This window comes from Octopus bimaculoides, chromosome 11 (genome assembly GCF_046866305.1).
Source record: "Octopus bimaculoides isolate indiv1 chromosome 11, ASM4686630v1, whole genome shotgun sequence".
Lineage (NCBI taxonomy): Eukaryota > Metazoa > Mollusca > Cephalopoda > Octopoda > Octopodidae > Octopus > Octopus bimaculoides.
In genome coordinates this window covers 28,192,751-28,215,671 of record NC_142938.1, presented here as the reverse complement: position 1 = coordinate 28,215,671, position 22,921 = coordinate 28,192,751, and the positions used below count along the sequence as shown (strand labels likewise).

General features: G+C 39.1%; 1 protein-coding gene across 7 annotated transcripts in view; it reads right to left on the bottom strand.

Moving 5' to 3' along the window:
- LOC106883929 (uncharacterized) overlaps positions 1–22,921 on the bottom strand; it is a 284,619-nt gene that overhangs the window by 20,549 nt on the left and 241,149 nt on the right. For all 7 annotated transcript variants that reach the window (XR_016243622.1, XR_016243623.1, XM_089359712.1 and 4 more), the window contains 5 exons: positions 22,877–22,921; positions 20,114–20,250; positions 15,830–15,915; positions 4,190–4,254; positions 2,622–2,723 (listed from right to left, as the gene is read on the bottom strand). The exon at positions 22,877–22,921 is cut by the window's right edge and continues 46 nt beyond it. Coding sequence is in view for 5 of the 7 variants with exons in the window: in XM_089359712.1 (XP_089215838.1) it covers positions 2,622–2,723; positions 4,190–4,254; positions 15,830–15,915; positions 20,114–20,250; positions 22,877–22,921 (435 nt within the window). In the remaining 2 variants the exon portion in view is untranslated. The remainder of the gene's footprint in view (positions 1–2,621; positions 2,724–4,189; positions 4,255–15,829; positions 15,916–20,113; positions 20,251–22,876) is intronic.

The window sequence follows — 22,921 nt, the reverse complement described above, 5'->3', positions numbered from 1 at the left end:
AAATAATCTTTGTCACATGACTCATTAGGCTTATCATTCTGTGATTTTTGCACTTGATTGTTTCAAACTTTTTAGGCAAGGCGATGAAAATTGATTCCAGTATTTCTTCAGGAACATCCCCCGAGTTGTAAACATGGTTCACTATCTCTGTTAATTTTTCTACTTCAAAACTCTGCAAAGCATTTACTAGTTCAAATGCGATGCTGTCATTTCCCATCGCTTTTCCACTTTTCATCTGGTCCATAGCCTGCTTGATTTCAGCTGCTGCAATCATATGGCCATCCATCGGCTTGCTTATCTCTGCTTTTTCTTTCCTTCCATCATCAGCGTAGAGAACTTTGATGTAATCGGTTCACCTTCTCTTGACTGACTCATCATCCATCAGAATTGTGCCATCTTCATCTTTAATTCAGCCTGTCAGATTTTTCTCCCTCCTAAATGTAGCCTGTCTAACGTTTTCATACATCATCTGTGCATCTTTCTTCTCCAGCTCTTCAATCTCTTCACAACACCCCTCCAGATATTCTTCCTTTGCTTTTTCGCACATCTTTCAAATCTCTTTGTTCAATTGTCTGTACATCTCTGGGTCATACTTTGCCAGTTTTCTCTCATCCATCCTATAAAGTATCTCTTGATTCATCCACTTATATTTCAAAATTCTTTAAGTTTCCAGAAGCCATTCCTCCGCTGCCTTTATCAGTGCATTCTGCAGGAATTTCCATTCATCTTTCTTCTCCTACTGTGGTCTTCCATCATACTGATCCATGACGTTTTGGCAAAACCCTGTCCTGATATCATTGTCTAATATTAGCAGCTTTAACTGTAGTTGAGGTGCAGTCTTCTTCCAATAGATTTTCTCTAATTTCAGTCTGATTTTTCTGCTAAGCAATATATGATCATTATCAGAATCAGCTCCTGGATACGTCCTGACCCTTTGCACTGAATTTCGAAAGCGTTCATTGATCAAGATGAATTCAATCTGATTCCGGCAACCATATCCAGGACTTTTCCAGGTGTTCAGGTTTCTCAGATGATGTTTGAAAAACGTGCTTGTTATGATCAAACCATTTTCCTTGCACCACCCAACTAACCTCTCACCTCATTCATTCCTCTGTCCCAGACCAAATGATCCAACAGTTTCACCGTCTTTACCCTGCCCAACTTTTGCATTGAAGTCTCCCATGATGATTTTAATATCATGGGATTTGCACACATACACACACATACATGTGTGTGTATGTATGTATGTATGTATGTATGTTCATAATATATATAATATATATTACATATACAAAAAGAGGTCAAAACTTATCCACACTTTTGCCAAAACCTTCTTTAGGTTGGCCACACTGCCTTCAGCACTCGTGTGCTAAAAAGTGGTAGTCTGGTGGTTATATAACCGAGGTTTGACCTTGATCACTCCAGTTTTCTTTCTTGTGTTATAGTTAAAGTATGGTTGCTCTGCTAGAGGTGTGCAGTAAGGAAGAACAGAGATCAGTGATCAGATCTTTTTGGTCTGAAGGTACAACAGGCATTGAAAGTCATCGCAAGCTTTTAGTTTAAGATGGGGAGAGTACTCTATTACATAGAAATGTATATAAGTAGATTGAGAAGTTTAAGAATGACTAGACAGGACGTCCATCAACCCCCACTACTGACTTGAAGATTCAACAAGTTCAAAAGATGGTTGATGAATCAATGAGTAACCTTTGATGAAGTGAAATGTTCACTGCAAATTAATCATGGTTCTGATACAAAATCATCCATGATACACTTCGCTTCTGTAAAGTCTGTGTGAGATGGGTGTCAAGAGAGCTTACTGAAGTTCATAAGTGCAATTATGTGGAGATTTATCAACCTTTACTCGACTGCAACAATGATAAAGGCAAAGATTTTTAGGAGAGAAAAGTCACATGAAATGAGGCCTGGATCCACCACTTTGAGCCAAATTCCAAATGGCAGAGTACGGAATGGAAACACTCAGAATCGCCAATGAAAAAGAAATTCAAGGCTCAAATTTCCACAAGAAAAGAGATGCTAACTGAATTTTGTGACTCAAAAGGGCCTATGCTGGAACATTACCTGGAAAAAGGGTCTATAGTCATCAGTTTAGGCTACAGAGAAATGCTGGCCAAGAAACTGAAACCAGTAATTCACACCAAACACCAAAGTCTATTGTCAAATCAAATGTTATTGTTGCACGAAAATGTATGCCCATATATGGCTGCCCACATCATCGAAACTATTCGAAAATTTGAGTTTTGAATTGTTGGAACACCCTGCATGCAGTCCTGATTTCACCCCTTCTGACATACACCTCTTTTTACCACTCAAACATCCTTTACAAGGTCATCAATTTGCCATGATCAAAAAAATAGAGGAAACAGTGCATGAATGGCTGCGTGACCAACCAAAAACCTTCTCCAATGGGATAAGCAAGCTTGTGAACTGCTGGAAGAAGTATATCGAGAAGCAAAATGATGCAGTCTCTCAACCCCAGCGTTTGTTTTAATAAACCACAGAAACAAAGGTGTGCATAATTTTTGACTTACCTTTGTTCATGTGTGTGTGTGTATAGGTTTGCCACTAAATACTGTCAATGTAGATAGAAGTATACTTACTGCCGCAAAGTGGTCCAGATGTAAAAGTGTTATTTGTGCAGTGGCACTGACAGGTTTCAGGGTCCATGGTGCCGCCATTTAGACAGACATCACCCTGACAGTCTACAAAATAGAAACATAAAAAAATATTACCAATGACATATAAATCAACGAATCAGTTTGATAGAAATTTTATGTATTGGTTGTGCTGATAATGATGCTGCACTGGTAATGGGAAGATAGCAGGTTCAAACCATGCCACTGTAATACTTGGCAATCTTTCAGAGAAAGTACACGAGAGGTCAAACTGGTTGTTTGGCAATTTCTGTAAAAAAATTCCATTTAATTTTTTTTGCAGCTAAATCGCTTGTGTCTATGTATCTTGTATGTATGTATGTGTGTATGTATGTGTGTGTGTGTGTATGTATGTGGTTGTATTTGTGTGTATGTAAGTGTTTATGTGCATGTATTTTTTATATATTTCTTTTACTTGTTTCAGTTATTTGATTGTGGCTATGCTGGAGCATTGCCTTAAAAGGTTTTTGTCGAAGAAATCAACCTCGGGACTTATTCTTTGTAAACCTAGTACTTATTCTATTGATCTCTTTTGTCAAACCGTTAAGTTACAGGGACATAAACAAACTAGCATTGGTTGTCAGGCAATAGCAGTGGCTGGGTGGGTGGGGACAAACACAGACATACACACACAAATGTATACATATATACGTATATACAATGGGCTTCCTTCAGTTTCCATCCACCAAATCCACTCACAAGATTTTGGTTAACCTGAGGCTATAGAAGATGCTTGCCCAAGGTGCCATGCAGTGGGATTGAACTCAATCATGTGGTTGTGTAGCAAGCTTCTTACCACACATCCATGCTTGTACCTACATGCATGTATATGTTTATATGCATACATACACAAATATACATACATGCACATGAACACATACATGCATATACTTGCATACACACACATAAACGCATATATACATACATACGTATACATAAACATAAGTAATTCAGCTGAAAAAAAAAATTAAATAAAAAATATTTACAGAAATTGCTGTACTTTGAAATTGCTATTTCATGTACTTTCTCTGAAAGATTGCCTAATACTTTATTCTGTTTACATAAAAAAATCAGCCCTTTCTTTTAATCCCTTTTCTGACATGCAAAATCAAGTATTCGGTTCAGAATCCTTTTAGTTTCAACTTCACATTTTATTTCATTTATGCTGCTAATGTCTTTGGTGAAAATCATATATGAAATGTTTGTCCATTATAATGAAGACATTGTTAGCTTAAAGAATTCTGTGTCAACAAAAAGACTGGATTACTTTTGACAAAAGAAGTGTAATACCAAGGAACATTTTTACCACTTCAGAATGATTAAATTGTGATATTTTGGATCACATTCTACCCCATTAGTGTGCGTATGGACATGCACGTGTTCTTCCCGAAATATATATTTACGTGTGTGTGTGTGTGTGTGTGTGTGTGTGTGTGTGTGTGTGTGTGTGTGTGTGTGTGTGTGTGTGTATGCATGCATATGTGCATGTGTGTGAGAGAGTATAGTTAACAGACCTGTTAAAGATGTATTTCCTGAACATTCTTCATAAGGACGGGATACGTCTGACACTGAGCTTTCTCTGAAGTAAAAGAGATACATACAGTGTTATAACCATAGTAGCAACAACAAACATCAATAAAAACAACAACAATCCCCACCACTACCACTACTATTACTACTGCTACCACCACCACCACTATGACACGATATATTTATACTTTTACAAGAATAGTATTAGTCTGTTGAACAGTTCCAGTCAGAATCTCTCACATATCTTTTCAGTTTACACTGTTGTTGTTGTTGGTTCTAATATTGCACTTTTAGGCACCTTGCATAGGTACATCAGTTGAGGCGCAATGGCCCAGTGGTTAGGGCAGCGGACTTGCGGTCATAGGATCGCGGTTTTGATTCCCAGACCGGGCGTTGTGAGTGTTTATTGAGCGAAAACACCTAAAGCTCCACGAGGCTCCGGCAGGGGATGGTGGCGAACCCTGCTGTACTCTTTCACCACAACTTTCTCTCACTTTTACTTCCTGTTTCTGTTGTGCCTGTAATTCAAAGGGTCAGCCTTGTCACACTGTGTCACGCTGAATATCCCCGAGAACTACGTTAAGGGTACACGTGTGTGTGGAGTGCTCAGCCACTTGCATGTTAATTTCACGAGCAGGCTGTTCCATTGATTGGATCAACTGGAACCCTCGACGTCGTAAGCGACGAAGTGCCAACAACAACAAATAGGTACATCATCATTTTACACTGCAGGAGTCTTTCTCTGTGATAATGAATGTTTTGTTACTTTGCAAAACCTTATATATTTTCATTATATGGTTTTGTTTCATTCATTTTTAAGGTCATGCTGGAACAACACTTTCAAAGATACAGTCTACTTCAAATCAATCTTAGTACTTGTTTGATAGTTATTATATCAACATCAGAAGACTTAAATGTAAAACTCTCACAGGGAGGATTTGAACTCAGAATATATAGGCATGTAACCAAATAGCAGAAATAGTTACCTTTTTTTTCTGGTACCTTAATAATAAAACTAGCAATGATAGATTGACATCTGCTCCAGAGAGCATAGTGTTTCATAACTGGTGGTGTGTTGTTGGGTAAACATATATAATGAAATTGCTTTAAACAAGAAATAGCAAAAGTTTTAAACCAATTATAAGTAAATGTCTCACAGTAGAGATATACTCCTGATGTTTGTGCATTAGAAGTATGTATCTTAAACTGTGGAGGGAACCTGAGGAAGAAACAGACCCAGGAAGACATGAGATGAGGTGGTGAAGCATGATCTTTGGATGTCGAGTCTCACACATATGATGACTAGTGATCGAGACCTTTTGTCGATTTGCTGTGCTTGAGAATACATGTCAAGCCAAGTGAAATCGTAGTTGTGGCCAGTGGTAGTGACATGTAAAAGGCACTCGTGCTGGTCACATGTATAAGACATTCATGCTGGTGACACGTATAAGGCACTCACTACACTCTGTGTAGTTGTTGGTCTTAGGAAGGGCATCCAGCCATAGAAACCAAGCCAAACCAGACTGGGGCCTGGTACAGCTCTCTGGCTTACCAGTTCCAGTCAAACTGTCTAACCCATGCAAGCATGGATAAAGAACACTAAATGAACACTAAATGATGATGATGATAATATATGATGAGGATGATGATAATGATGATGATGATGTGTCTTCACAATAGGGAGATACTTCTCCTGGTGGCTGTACCACTGGGTCTACAGGAGTATATCACCTCAGAGCAGATACATTCTCCTGATGTCGGTATTATTAGTTCATTAGGAGAATATTTCCATGCTGTAGATGGCTGTACTGCCAGTTCATCAGGAGGGCTGTACTCCTGATGAGCTGATTATTTTGCTAATTAGAGTCACTTGCTAATGTTATAAAGGAAATGAGAATATCACAAAGTAAGGGCATACTCCTCATACTGTATTGTGAGTTCATCCGGAGTATATCACTTCAGCATAAATATATTCAAGAATGTCACACAACTTTATATCAGTTCATATATAAATCCCTGATGCAAAGATAGTTGAGCTGGAAGAGCAATGATGCTAAAATGGTCTACTGCAATGTATTAATGAGCCTTTAGAGATACCTAGGTGCACTGTGATGTACTGGCGAGGGGTCAGAGATATCTATGTGCACTGTGAATACCTAGATGCACCCTAATTTTTAGAAAACATAATTTAAAGGTTTGTAAACTCAATACAAATACATGAATATCTTGAAAACGAAAGATTGATTCCTCTAGGATTGATAAAATATAAGCCAGTAATAAATTGGGTCAATGCTAATATGTTATAATCCCTCTAAACCAGTGGTCCCTTGGGGGTCCATATTAGATTTTGTTGCTAAAATTTATCGGCAATAAATTGGTTAAGCTTCTGCAATACGCAAAATATTTTAACAATTCTTTTATACAATACTAATAATATTTAAATAATAAAAATACAATAGAATTTTTTAAACATCAAATGGCTATGAAGGTCCATACAAGTAAAATAGAAATCAAAGGAGTTCATGGACAAAAAAAATGACTGAGAAACACTGCTCAAAACCCATATGTGACTGCTGATATGAGAAACCTATTTATAGACCAAGTCATTCCCATAAACATTTTTGTTTTTGGGATATCTCTCTCTTTACTCTCTTTTACTTGTTTCAGTCTTTTGACTGTGGCCATGCTTGAGCACCGCCTTTAGTCGAGCAAATCAACCCCAGGACTTATTCTTTAGAAGCCTAGTACTTATTCTATCGGTCTCTTTTGCCGAAACGCTAAGTTACGGGGACATAAACACACCAGCATCGGTTGTCAAGCGATGTTGGGGGACAAACACAGACACACAAACACAGACACACATACATATATATATATACATATATACGACGGACTTCTTTCAGTTTCCGTCTACCAAACCCACTCACAAGGCTTTGGTCAGCCCGAGGCTATAGTAGAAGACACTTGCCCAAGATGCCATGCAGTGGAACTGAACCCGGGACCATGTGGTTGGTAAGCAAGCTACTTATCACACAGCCACTCCTACGCCTATGTATATTTTATTTTATCCTCCTTATCTTGGGCTTTTCAGGCCTTGAATATTACAGTATAGAATTAAATATTGGTGTAACTTCCATTAAACCATTTCATTGGTCTTGGTAATTCTGGTGGTGCCCATATTCTTGGAATGATATGGGTGTTGCTTACTCATGGACAGGTTTTGTGTCTAAATCTTTGGGTGCCCACGCAGCCTCCTCCCTAGTAGTAGTAGTACCTAGGGCTCCCTTAAATCACTGACCACTTGATCATGAGCAGTACTAAGTTACCTAGTTACTAATAACAGGTTTGCATCAGCCTGTCATGGAATTGGTCACAAATACCAGTCAGTTTTCAAGCCAACAATGACACAAAAGAAACAAAAACAAACAAAGCTTCTTATTGTCTTCAGAAAGAAAGGACACATTAAACGATGTAATCTTAAATTTACTTCTTATTTCTCTAAGAACAGACATAAACTTCCTGTTAACAAAGAGTCCAGAACTCCAACTAAAGAGTATAAAAACCCACAGAATTGTCTTCCCTTACACACACTTCCTGTCTTGACACCACATTTCCTGCTTAACACAAACTTTCAACCCCTTTTTTTAAAACAAAACACAACTCTCAATTCCATGCATCCTAATCTTTCTAACATTTATCTACATGAATTACCATTGAACTTTAAAAGCTCAAAGACAATATAATGTATTGGTATATTTATTTTTTCCTATATTTTTTATTTTTTTGTAAAAGACATTTTCATTCTCCCTCTTCTTGAAAATTTGCCATGCAATGAAAGCCAGTTAGAAATCCGTTTTAATCCTCCTTATACACATTTATATTAAAATATGCTTTCAGTTTAGCATTCTGCCTTATTATTATTCTTTATTTTCCTATTATTTCTCCATGGGCGGTTAACACAACCCCACCATTTACTGACTTTATATATATATATATATATATATATATATATATATATATATATATATATATATATATATATATATAATGCCAGAAACATTGATGGGATGGCTATGGCTGAAATCTCTTTGATCATAGCATTTTTAGATAAAATCTGGAATTCTTTGTTTTTTTATCTTTTACCAGTTTTAGAGATGATAATAATACATATGGTGATGACAATGATATATGTCACTAATTATGATGATGATATTAGTGATGATGATGATAACAATGGCGATGATGATGTTGATGGTAGTAGTAGTGGTGTATGGTGAGTATTCTGACCAGTTTGATGTTTAATTCTTTGAAGACCAAATAATTGTATAACAGGAAACCGAAACAAGGCAATAACAATAAAGAATCAACATATATAAATATAATGTATATATAATGAGTATTAAGTTGGAAAAAAGTCCTGTCACATTTCAAGATGGGAAAGAAACAAATTCTTCTTTTGTCATAATTGATATATTTATCCAGAATAATATTTGCCCTCATTATTGATAATGTAATATTGTATAGTTTAAAAACTGTTGATCTCTCAGGTGTAAAATTCTTCAAGTTTCAAAGTAAAGAAACATTTGATATCATATTTAAACTCCTTGAAGTATCCTGGGGGAACTCTGGAAGTTGTAGATAACTTTTACTACTACTTAGGTGACCTAATTAGTAGTGGAGGAGGTTGTGAAGAAAGTGTAATTGCTAGAATGAGAATAGGATGGAGAAAGTCCAGAGAGTTGTTACCTCTGTTGGCAACCAAACGTCTCTCACTGCAACAGAAAGGAAGTTTATATGATACATGTGTATGAACTGCAATGCTACATGGTAGTGAGATGTGGCCCCTGAATGCAGAGGACATGTGAAAACTAGAGAGGAATGAAGCTTGCATGCTCTACAGGATGTGCAATGTCAGTGTGCATATGCAACAAAGTACTAGTGTATTGAGAAAAAAATTAGGCATAAGCGGAATTATATGCAGTGACTGCACTGGTTTGGTCATGTGATGTGGATGGATAAGAATAGTTGCATAAAAAGGTGCCAATCACTTAAAGTAGAGGTAAGTTGTGGAAAAGGGGGACCCAAGAAGACATGGGACAAAGTGTTGAAATCCAATCACAAAATGGTGGACCTTATGATGAAGACGACAGAGTACATTGCTGTACTCAAGAAGACCTACCCAACACAACAGAAGACGTATTCTAAAATTAATTAGCCATGTAAAAAGCATTGGTGCTAGTGGCATGTAAAAAGCACCTAATAGACTCTGCAAAGTGATAGGAAGGGCATCCAACTGTAGAAATCTAACCAAAACAAACTATAGAACTTGGTATGGACCCTGGTCTTGCCAGTTCCTATCAAGTCGTCCAACCCATATCAGCATGGAAAACAGACATTAAATGATGATGATGATCTTCCCTCAAAATATACGGCACTCCGTCGGTTACAATGATGAGAGCTCCAGTTGATCTAATCAACGGAACAGCCGGCTTGTGAAATTAACGTGCAAGTGGCTGAGCACTCCACAGACACGTGTACCCTTAACATAGTTCTCGGGGATATTCAGCGTGACAGAGTGTGACAAGGCTGGCCCTTTGAAATACAGGTACAACAGAAACAGAAAGAAAGTGTGAAAGTTGTGGTGAAAAAATACAGCAGGGTTCGCCACCATCCCCTGCAAGGGCCTCATGAAGCTTTAAATGTTTTCGCTCAATAAATACTCACAACACCTGGTCTGGAAATCGAAACCACAATACTACAACTGTGAGTCTGCTGCCCTAACCACTGGGCCATTGCGCCTCTACTTCCCTCTAAATAATGTTGCAATGATCTAAAAAACTGGTCGTTAGATAGAAGAAAGACAAAAGAGTAAGGGGCATGGGGAGAATCTTTCATACTTAGTGCCATAATCTTTTCCTGGGTGACTTGGGCAGTATAAGGTATTGCATTATCATGTAAAAGCAACACCCTTTACAAATGACCAATAACGGGTACTTTTACTGCATATTTTTGCAAAATTTCCACTGTAGAGGGTACTTCTCTGCATCAACTGTTTCATTTTGGTTTAACACTTCATGACAAATGACACCCTTTGCAGCCTACCAAACACAGAGCATAACCCTTTTTGGGTGTAGTTTTATTTGGTGATAGAAAATTCTCCTTTTTCATGCGGTGCTAACCATTGACATTTACACTGGATATGATGACAGAAAATCCACTTTTCATCACTTGTGATGATTCTACATGGAAAGGTTCAGTAGCAAGTTTATACTTCAATGATAAGTGAACTGCAACTATTTGATTAACCTGAAAAGTTGTCACATTATAAGGGCACAAATGACTAAGTTTAGAAACTTTCCCTAGTTCATGATTGAAGTGTGTCTTGAATCAAACTGTTTTGTTCATTTTCATGCATATAGTTTCCAGAAGCTCAATATTGACAGAGCTTAGTGATCCAGATTGAGTGGTATCGGCAAGGGAAAAATTTCCTGAGTGAAACTGGCCCAACTGTCACTGGCATGTCTGTACACTTAAAGCCTCAGTTCCATGGAGAGAAAAAAATATTTCTTACTGCTTCCATTGCTAAAGAGCTCCTTTTGAATTCATATAGCTCCTTTAAAATTATGGCTTTTAAGTGTTGATTTCTCAGCCCAAGAATTACAGCGTGATGTGCTGCTTGACTGGTCCCCCCTCTCTCTCTCTCTTTATATATATATATATATATATATATATATATATATATGATGATGATGATGATGATCTTTCTCCCGCCATGCCTCCGTCTACCCCCCATCTCTCTCTAAATCAGTCCCTCTCTCTCTCTCTCTATCGTAGTTTTTTCCTTAAGGTTTTCAGGTTCTGGGTATATATAAATAAGAAATCCATTCTAAATTATCTCAATCTCTTCTCTGCTGACATACTACGACGAAGTCTCCAAGATGCAGATAAGATAGAGATTTTTTATTTATTTATGGCCTCAACATCTCATACCTTTTGCGCTTAGTCTGCCCTCTATTATTTATCTTGTTTCTCTCCATGAAATTCAATTGAATTCAGTTTTTGTCTTAAATTCATACTTATTCATTTTCTAAGCTTCCTAAATTCATGCTACGTATATATTCTATTCACCTAGGTTTCATTGCTCTTTTAAAAATTACGATTCATGCATTGTTGTCTCTCAAATATTTAAAATCTACCATTAAGAGGCCTATTCTCCTGGCTGATGGTACACCCGCCCTCCCACCCGCTCCACCGGAAGTTCATTCCTCTGTCATCCTGTCATCCTCGGCTGTCTCCCGGAACCCATCTAGTGGCCTTGGCCATCCTCTCCCCTACCTTTGGGTAGCGCATAAAGTTTGAGTAATGTTTGCAGGTTGTAGGTACTGTTCTGCTTATGAATTCTTCCAATTGCAAGTTTTCTTTTCAGGTACACGACACTGCTTTCCCCCTTCCCAGGCTACAGGCCCACACCCCCAACACCCATACTGTTAGGATTGGCACTCTCAACGTCGGCACGCTGAAAGGTAGATCTGGTGAAATTGTTGAGATGCTTGAACGGAGACGCGTAGATATATGCTGCATCCAGGAAGTAAGATGGAGAGGAGGTTCTGCAAGGTTCCTCACAGGCAAAGAACACAGGTACAAGATTTTCTGGGCAGGGAACAGTGACGGGGTCGGGGGCGTAGGAATACTTCTAGCGGAGAAATGGGTGGATAAGGTAATCGAGGTCGTTAGAGTAAGTGACAGAGTACTTAAGATTAGACTAGTGCTTCATCATAGATTAGCTACTGTCATCTCAGCCTATGCACCTCAACCGGGGCTACCAGATGGTCTGAAAGACCAATTCTATGACACCCTCTTGCAAACTACCTCGTCGACAAGTGACAGGGACCTTCTCTTTGTGGCTGGAGACTTCAATGGTCATGTCGGACGTCGTGCTGGAGGCTTCCATGGCATACATGGAGGCTATGGCTTCGGTTCCTGCAACGAGGAGGGAACCAGACTGCTGGAGTTCTGTGATGCAACCGATATTATGGTCTGCAATACCAACTTCAGGAAACCTGCCAGTCACCTAGTCACCTACCGCTCCGGCAGACACTCTAGCCAAATCGACTACATCCTCGCCAGAAATAGGGAAAGAGGGCGGCTTATAAATGCCAAAACCTACCCTAGCGAAGAATGTGCCCCACAACATAGATTAGTAGTTAGCGACTTTGGGATCAAGGCAAAATGGGAGCCCAGAATTAGACCGGCTTGGAGGAGAAGGGTGTGGAAGCTTAAAGACCTTGCAAATGGACAGAGACTTAGAGACAAGTTACTTGAAGCATTTAACGAAATAGAAGGGGATATAGCATCATACAACGTGGAAGACAATTGGAGATTTCTGCGGGACAACCTGTTGAAAGCCACCGACCAGATCTGTGGGTGGTGTAAGGTCCCCTCTCGACCCAGAGTAACGTGGTGGTGGAACAAGGAGGTAGACAAGGCTATTAGACAAAAGAAACAGGCTTGGAAGGACTGGAAGAACGGTGGTAGCAGGGAATTGTATCAATGTGCCAGAAGGGAGGCTAGGCGACAGGTTTATTTAGCCAGAGGGGAAGCAGATAAGAAAAGATTTGCCAATGTTCTGTGCCGTGAGGACCAAAGACTCGAGGTATTTCGTGTTGCAAGACAGTGTAGGAGAGAGAATAGTGATGTCGTAGGAGAGAAATGTGTTCGCATGGATGATGGTACGCTTGCACTAAATGAGGATGCAAAGAAAGAGCTCTGGAGATGCCACTACAATAGATTGCTTAATAAAGAGAATGAATGGGAGGAAGAGAGCCTGCCGTATGTCGACCCAATAGAGGGACCAGCTATCCGAGTTGATAGTACCAGGGTAGATAAAGCAATTAAGAGTATGAAGACCGGGAAAGCCCCCGGCCCATCAGGAATCACTGCAGAGATGCTCAAAATATCTGGCAGTGATGGCTATAGCCTAGTCACCCGTATAGTTAACCAGGTGATACACGAAGGAGTCATACTCAATGACTGGTATAGCAGCATCATAGTCAACTGCTACAAAGGTAAAGGTGACGCTTTAGATACAAATAATTACAGAGGCATCAAACTGTTAGATCAGGTTATGAAAGTTACAGAGAGGGTCATAGCCCAACTAATTAGGGAGCGAATCAATTTAGATGAGATGCAGTTTGGGTTCGTGCCAGGTAAAAGCACTACTGATGCCTTATTTATAGTAAGACAGCTGCAGGAGAAATACCTAGCCAAAGATAAACCTCTGTACCTGGCTTTCGTTGACATGGAGAAAGCCTTTGACAGGGTCCCCCGATCCCTTATCTGGTGGTCCATTGAGGAAACTTGGGATAGAAGAATGGTTAGTGAGAGCTGTGCGAGCCATGTACAGAGATGCTGCCAGTAAGGTGAGGGTTGGAAATGAGTACAGCAATGAATTCCGGGTAGAGGTAGGGGTCCACCAAGGTTCCGTCCTCAGCCCCCTCTTATTTATCATAGTCCTCCAAGCAATCACAGAGGAGTTCAAGACAGGTTGCCCCTGGGAGCTCCTCTATGCTGATGACCTTGCCCTAATTGCGGAGTCACTATCAGAACTAGAGGAGAAGTTTCAGGTGTGGAAGCAAGGTCTAGAATTGAAGGGCCTTAGAGTCAACCTAGCTAAAACCAAAATCCTAATAAGTAGGAAGGTAGATAAAACACAAACCCCTTCAGGTAGATGGCCCTGCTCAGTATGTAGAAAAGGAGTAGGTAGTAAGCTATGGACACATAAGAGGTGCAGCAACATCAAAGGCAGGTTAACTAGGAAGTTAGTTTTTGTTTGTGGCAGATGTTCAGGTGCAATAAAAACTGTAAACAAACAGGAAACAACTTCTATCTCATTCCAGGGTGAAAAACTAGAGGTAGTCGATAGCTTCCGCTATCTGGGCGACCAAGTTAGTAGTGAGGGTGGGTGCGCTGAAAGTGTAGCTGCTAGAATAAGAATAGCCTGGGCAAAGTTTAGTGAGCTCTTACCCCTGCTGGCGACAAAGGGACTCTCACTCAGAGTAAAAGGCAGACTGTATGACGCATGTGTACGAACAGCCATGCTACATGGCAGTGAAACATGGGCTGTAACTGCTGAGGACATACGTAAGCTCGCAAGGAATGAAGACAGTATGCTCCGTTGGATGTGTAATGTCAATGTGAATACCCGTCAGAGTGTAAGTATCTTGAGAGAAAAGCTGAACATTAGAAGCATCAGTTGTGGTGTGCAAGAGAGACGATTGCGCTGGTATGGACATGTGGTGAGAATGGATGAGGATAGCTGCGTGAAAAAGTGCCACACCCTAACAGTTGAGGGAACCCGTGGAAGAGGTAGGCCCAGGAAGACCTGGGCTGAGGTGGTGAGGCAAGACCTTCGTACATTGGGCCTCACCGAGGCGATGACTACTGACCGAGACCTTTGGAAATGTGCTGTGCGTGAGAAGACCCGGCAAGCCAAGTAAGATCGTTGCCAGTGCCCCTGGACTGGCTCTTGTGCGGGTGGCACATGAGATGCACCATTTTGAGCGTGGCCGTTGCCAGTACCGCCTGACTGGCTTCCGTAGGATTTTCGAGCGAGATCGTTGCCAGTGCCCCTGGACTGGCTTGTGCGGGTGGCACATAAAAGACACCATTTCGAGCGTGGCCGTTGCCAGTATCGCCTGTCTGGCCTTCGTGCAGGTGATACGTAAAAGCACCTACTACACTCTCTGAGTGGTTGGCGTTAGGAAGGGCATCCAGCTGTAGAAACTCTGCCAAATTTAGATTGGAGCCTGGTGTTGCCATCCGGTTTCACCAGTCCTCAGTCAAATCGTCCAACCCATGCTAGCATGGAAAGCGGACGTTAAACGATGATAATGATGATGATGATAGCATGTTTGATATGGGTCTAATCTAAAGTCAGTTTAAAAGGCTCCAGCAGGGGACGGTGGCGAACCCTGCTATACTCATCCACCACAACTTTCTCTCACACTTACTTCCTGTTTCTGTTGTGCCTGTAATTCAAAGGGTCAGCCTTGTCACACTGTGTCACGCTGAATATCCCCGAGAACTACGTTAAGGGTACACGTGTCTGTGGAGAGCTCAGCCACTTGCACGTTAATTTCACGAGCAGGCTGTTCCATTGATTGGATCAACTGGAACCCTCGACGTCGTAAGCGACGGAGTGCCAACAACAACAATTTTTACTAGAAGTATAGAAAACTCTCAACATGAGCATGTAAAAAATGCAACAGGACTTTTCTTTGCAACCTAATATGTTATAAGGTGTGTATGTGTGAGTGCATGTGTGTGTGTGTGAGTACATGTGTGTGTGTGTGTGTATATGTGTGTGTGCACACGCATGTACGTATATATTTAGTTCAAATTTACAGGAAACAAAAGACAAAGACAGGTGAGAGTACAACAAGCAGGTGTATTAGGTTAATAATGCTTGGGAAGAATGGAAAAGTCTTTGATATTTCAAGCCTAAACTTTTTGACAAAGAATCAAGAGGGAAAAAACGGAGAGAGAATGAAAAAAAAGGAGAGAGAAAAAATGTTTAGGGATTAATGGTTCAACATGATAAAATATATATATAATGCATTACTTACTCTAGACCATAATGGCAGACGTAGAAATTCATGTTTGAACATTTTGCAAAGCCACAGCCGATTCTTATAGTCTTAGCTTGTACCATCTTAAAAAATACAAACACAATAAAGACATATCAGTAATGGTTATTACACCTATAACTAGTGGAGGTTATTACATTAACTCCACACAGCTGTAATTAGTGGGGGTGATTAAATTAATTATCCTCTTGATGTAAAAAGAAAAAAAATCAAATGTTCTTTAGGTTTTAGCATGCTTTATGGTTATGGAACTTTCTTCAGTGCATTCTCTATTAAACTATAATCCTCTTTCATATTTTATATTTACCACTGAAAAACAAAATATTGTTGAAACCCGTATGGTACTTTAATAAATTCTTTCAAAAAATGTACAATTTGTTTTAAGACCCAGGTGCATTTTCAACTCCCAAACCAATTCTTTTATATTTCTATAACTGTGGAATTAAGCTTCTTTTTCATTTATGTACGTATGTACACATACATGCACACATGTGCACACATGTGCACACACACGTGCATGCATGTATGTATGTATGCATGCATGCATGTATATATGTGTTTATGTATACCTTTTAAGTCCTCTGCTTGCAATAATATTAGTAATAAATACTCTGCTGCTGTACCAGACAGCAACTCTCATGGCTTCTGATTTTAACTGATTGGAAGTGTTATCAAGTCTTGGTTTAAAAAATGGGCTACAGCAAATATTCTGCTTAACATTACACATTTGCTTATTCTTTGCTTAACCATAACCGTTTGAGCATGTCCCTTAGTAGGTGAGAATATGTGCATCTCCGATCACAAGCAGGAGCAGTGGGTGATGGGGGGGGGGTGCATCATAGCCATGTGTTGAGAGGAATTCTTTGTGGTTTGAATAATTCAGCTCTGGAAACATTGGTGTTTGGTTCATCATCTTTAAACAAACCTTATTCAGGAAACCTTTCAGCAGGATGGGCTACTTCGCCATGTGCTGTTTATCTTGATATGAGTCCCCCATGGTGCATACATATTGTTGTGATGCATGTGCCTGGTGTACCCTTATGAGACAGGTAGTAGTGATGGGTATATTGGGCTTCGGATATTTGTACACCAGTGTTACTTTGATGGCATGCACTGCTCTCTCACTCAAATAATAATAATAATGATAATATTAATAAGAGCATCACAGCAAACCACAGCACATATCCAAGGCACGCAGTGCTGCGCTCAGTAGTGAAGTGAAAGCAAGTTATAAAAATAAAACCACTGAATAATAATAATAATAATAATGATAATAATAATAATAATAATGATAATAATAATAATAATAATAATGATTCAGTGTGACCATTAGATGAAACATCTGAAACCTGATGTTCTGATGAACAAAAATGAAAGAACTTGCATGATAATCAACATAGCATGTCCCAGTGACAACAGAATCAAAGAGAAAGAAGAAAAACTGAACATCTATGGTGATTTGAAGTGGGAAATATGCCGGTTGTGGGCAATGAAAAGAGTGGATGTGATACCAGTAGTAATTGGTAGGCTTGGAAGTATCAGCCCTCAACTACCAACATGGCTGAAAATGATCAGTGCAGTTGTGAAGGTAGAACACCTACAAAAATCACCATTGCTTGGAACTGCAAGAGTTCTCTGCAGGGTGAAGCATGATCAGTAAACAAGTGTCACCTTAGTCTGCTGGATGTAGACAGCAGACACTTTCCATCATATCCAACAAAATAAGGTGTGAGTTTCCATCAAATAATTCTTTTATTCTTTTATTTGTTTCAGTCATGTGACTGTGGCCATGCTGGAGTACCACCATTTTTAGTCAGACAAATCGACCCTGGGACTTAATTTTTTAAGCCTGGTACTTATTCTGTCAATCTCTTTGACTGAACTACTAGGTTATGGGGATATAAACACACCAACACTGGTTGTCAAGTGGTGATGATTGACAAACACAGATGCAAACACACACACACACACACACACACACACACACACGCACACACACACACACACGCACACACACACACATATATATACAATGAATTTCTTTCAGTTTCCGTCTACCAAATCCACTCAGAAGGCTTTGGTTGACCTTAGGTTATAGCAGAAGACTCTTGCCCAAGGTGTGACACCGTGGGACTGAACCCAGAACTATGTGGTTGAGAAACAAGCTTCTTATCACACAACCAATGATGATGATGATGATGATGATAACAATAGCTATTGAATTACAGAGACTATGGAAAGTGCAGGTAAAATGTATCCCAGTAGTTATAGGTGCATTGGGAACTATCCCTAAAGATCTGAACAAATGGATAGAGAAAATAGGCATAAAACCCAGTTTAGTACAGCTCCAGAAAACAGTGTTAATAGGGGCAACTAGGATACTTAAGAGGGTTCTTGGCATCTAAGGTTACTTGCTGTAACCTAATAGGAGGTTTCTTGGTATATAAGGCAACTTGTAGCCTGATGTTAGGATTCTTTGCTTTTCCAAATAATAGTTATTATTATTATTATTATTATTATTATTTTATGTTTGACTTTTGTTTTGCATTTGTACAAGTTGGATCCAAGTCTCACCCAGAGACCTCAAGAGACAACAAGTTAGAAGTTCATGTAGGTGTTATGCCTAGGGTACCATATATTTGGATTTGTACAGTTTTGTTCAAGTGAATGTTTAAGAAACCATAAGAAAATTATGTGTTTGCTTTAAAATTTGAGATCACATAGACAGTATTTTACGTAGGATATGGGCAGTTCCCATGAGCACTATCTTTTGAACTTCAGCCATTTTGGGGTTTCCTGGTATCTGAGCTAGGTAGTAATCAGCCCGTTTCACTGTCATTCCCAGGGCACCTATGACAATAGGTATTGTTTTCGTCTTCAGATTCCACATTTTGCTAATTTCTATTTCAAGATCTTTATATTTGCTCAGTTTTTGGTAGGTCTTGACAGATACGTTTATATCGATTGGGACAGTCATATCAATGAGGAGGCATGATTTTTGTCTGAAGTCTTTCAGTATGATGTCTGGCCTATTTGCGTCTATCTTTCTGTCAGTTTGAATGGTGAAGTTCCAGAGGAGTGCAATGTGATCATTTTCAAGTACTGGGGGTGGTTTGTGTTCCCACCAGTTTTTATCATGGGGCAAGTCCAGGTTTTTGCATATTACCCAGTGAATATATTGTGCAGCTCTATCATGCCTGTTGAGATACTCTGTAGGTGCAAGCAGACTGCACATGGAGACAACATGATCGATGGTCTCATTTTGTTGTTGGCATATACGACATAATGGGGAGCTGCCGTTCTTTAATATGTTGGCCTGGTAGTTCTTTGTAGGTAGGCATTGATCTTGGACTGCTATGATAAACCCCTCTGTTTCTGATTTCAAGCCAGAGGCCATTAACCATTGGTGGTTAAGGGCTTTGTCAATATCTGCATTATTCGCTCTCTTTGGGTATTTGCCATTGAGAGGTTTTCCATGCCATTTTTCAGTCATAATAGCTAAGGCAGCAATTTTAGCACGGGTTTTCAAGCGCTTAGCTTTTTCTGCAGGTGTTTCTAGTTCGTCTAATTCTTGAATTTGTTGCAATTGGAATTCACTTAGATATTCCTTTGCCTGTTTTGTTACTGAGTAAGATGCTTTCTTGCTTTCATATTTTAAGACAAGTTTTAGCATCCAGTCCTCAGAGTTTTTTGTGGCTACCTTCATTGATAATGCCAGCTGTAGAAGTCCTCGGCCTCCCTCTTTTCTTGGCAGATAAAGACGTTCTATATCTGCCTTAGGGTGGTGCATTCTATGCATTGTCAACAGTTTTCGTATTTTTCTGTCAACATTACATATTTCAGTAATTGACCAGTTAATGATGTTGAAACTGTAAGTCACGACTGGTATGGCTAGAGCATTGATCGCTTCGATCCTGTTTCTCGCGTTCAGCTCTGTCTTCAGTATTGCTCTCACCCTGCGATAACATTCTCTTCTGATCCTTTCCCTCATCACTGAGTGCTTGATATTGTCCCCTTCAATTACCCCTAGGTATTTGTAGCTCTCCGCTGGTTCTAACTCTTTTATGACATTTTGTTGGTCAAGGTTCACATTAGATGTATTTGTCATTTTTCCTTTGATAAAGGTAGCTTTTGCACATTTATCAAGGCCAAATTGCTATTATTATCATTATTATTATCATTATTATTGGAGTCAACTTGTACAAACACAAAGTGAAAGTCAAACATGAAAAAAAAAAAAAAAATAATAATAATATTCATTACCTCTGTGTAACGTCCTACTTTAGAGAAATCATTAGTGGCATTGTAAGTAAAGCTTTTCCTTTCATCATACCATGAACGTATGGCTGCTGCCCAACTGTCCACTTGCCTGGCTAAATTTTGACCAGTGTGGAATTTTCCTGAAAAAAAAAAAAAATTTTCAATATTAGAAATTATTTGTTAGATCTTAAGAGATTGTAGTAAATGTGGAATAATTCAATAATGCTTGGTGTTGCTTCTGTATTTTGTGTTGGTAATGATACAAAACTTACTGGTTGGTATAACAGAAGGGAGGGAGAGAGGAGAGAGGTGGAAGACAGAGAGAGGAAGAAGAGAGTGAGAGAGAAGTGTCAGAGTGGAAGACAGAAAAAGCTAAAAGAGAGATAGGTAGGTAGATAGATACATACATAGAGAGAGGGGTAGATAGACAGATAGATAGAGAGAGAGAGAGAGAGAGAGAGAGAGAGAGAGAGAGAGAGAGAGACAGACAGACAGACAGACAGACAAGCAGAAAGATATAAAGACAAATAAAAGTGGGAAAAAATGAGACAGACTCAGAGGTGGAGTACCAACCTAAGAAGAAACTGTTAGCTCCTGAGTAGTCCCAGTTCATTTGTCAATTTGTATCATAGGGAGGCAAATGGATGTTGGTGAGAATTTACAATCATAGGTGTTCAATTATTTGACCAACTATATTAACATGCTCATTGCATTAAGCATATATATGGCTTTGCATTAAGCATGTATATGGCTGAGTACTCCATAGTGATGTGTACTCTTAATGGAATTCTGAAGCAGAATCGGTGTGACTGCATGTGTGACAAAGGCGGGCCTTTGAATTACAATTACAATTCATCTGATGGGCTTCTGTTTATATTTAGTTTGTCTAGTTTTGCTCATAAGGTATGGGTCAACCCGTGGTTATGGAAAATGGCATTTGTCCATAGTGCCATACAGCAGAATTGTAACTAGAAACTCATGATTGCAAAGTGAACTTTGTAACCATTCAGTCATACTGAGCCTACAATATGGAGGTAATAAGAAAATAAACCATGGATGTCTAGTGAGTGGACCAGAAGTCATGCTAATAGCAGATACTACACTATAGTAGACAGAGCAAGCAAAAGGAATGATGTAATTAACCAAGGAGTCTTTACTAACTACAGTAATTAACCCATAATTGTAGAAAGCTGAGAGCTTTAAACTAAGTATTCCTTAATTTAAAGATAGAAGGTTGCACAGTTTGTTTATATCATTGAGGAGATCAAGAAGGTAGATAAAAGAGTTCAGGATTTGACAAGGGAACAAACAGAATTAGCCATATGGGTCATGTAACTCACACTGAGTAAATGCAAATGATTATTAGAGACAAATGCTGGTACTGTCATGTAATTTCAATGAAAGATTCACATTATGTAGCTAAGACTAGGAACGTGAAATATTTTAAAACAAAGAAATAGGTTTCATTATGCATTTCTGTTTCTTTATTATTTCTTTTAAATTTATATATATATATATATATATATATATATATATATATATATAGGCACTCTGTCGGTTATGACGACAAGGGTTCCAGTTGATCTGATCAACGGAACAGCCTGCTCGTGAAATTAACGTGCAAGTGGCTGAGCACTCCACTGACACATGTACCCTTAATGTAGTTCTCGGGGAGATTCAGTGTGACACAGAGTGTGACAAGGCTGGCCCTTTGAAATACAGGTACCACAGAAACAGGAAGAAAGAATGAGAAAAAAATTGTCGTGAAAGAGTACAGCAGGGTTTACCACCATCCCCTGCCGGAGCCTCATAGAGCTTTAGGTGTCTTCGTTCAATAAACACTCACAACACCTGGTCTGGGAATCAAAGCCGCGATCCTACGACTGCAAGTTCGCTGCTCTAACCAATGGGTCAAATGATTATACTATAATTAGAAGATTGATCAGGAGAAATTGGTTACCACTAGAATAAAATAGGTATTATCCATTATTTCAACTAGTATAAAATGAGCCAACGAGGAAAAAAATCTACATGGTTATTCAGCCTCACCGAGCTGTTTTCAAAATGGAACATAAAGTGATGAGCTGGCAGGACCATTAGCATCTTGGACAAAATGTTTAGCAGCATTCTATCTGTCTTCATGCTCAAAGTCAACCTTGGTGGAGTTTAAATTCTGCCAAGGTTGACTTTGCCTTTCATCCTTTCGAAATTGATAAAATAAACACAGGTTAAACAATGGCCATGTGCAAAAACTTTGAAACTAATATATAAACAGATGAGATGATTAAGGGTAGAATGGTTTTGGTCTACTCTTAATCACGGGGTCTGCTTATTAAGATCTTCCTGTGGTTAAACAGTAGTGACAATGTTATATCTGAAATATTTCTCAGCAGAGAAGCATTTACATAGTCAATTGACCCATTACAATAATTTGCTACATCTGTTTCAAATTAGATTTTAACCTCTTTTAAAAATCCAAGGACATATGGAATAATATAGTCCAAGATATATTAAGGCAGAAAAAAGCTGGAATGGTCATGTCTTAAATACCTATCAAGCCCTGGAAATTTAACAACAATGCAGGTTAAAACTGGCATTATTTTATTAATATAGGAGGGATGAAAGACAGAGTTAATCATAGCTAGATTTGAACACTGAATGCAGGCAACAATAGCAAAATACTAAAGGCACTCTACCGTTTCAGCCAACACCATTACTTTATGGTAATGTGGTAACTCTTGTAAGAAGAAATAAATTATAATTTACCAGGAATTTGCCGGAGATAAGGTTCATCGTGGGAGCAATTACAGC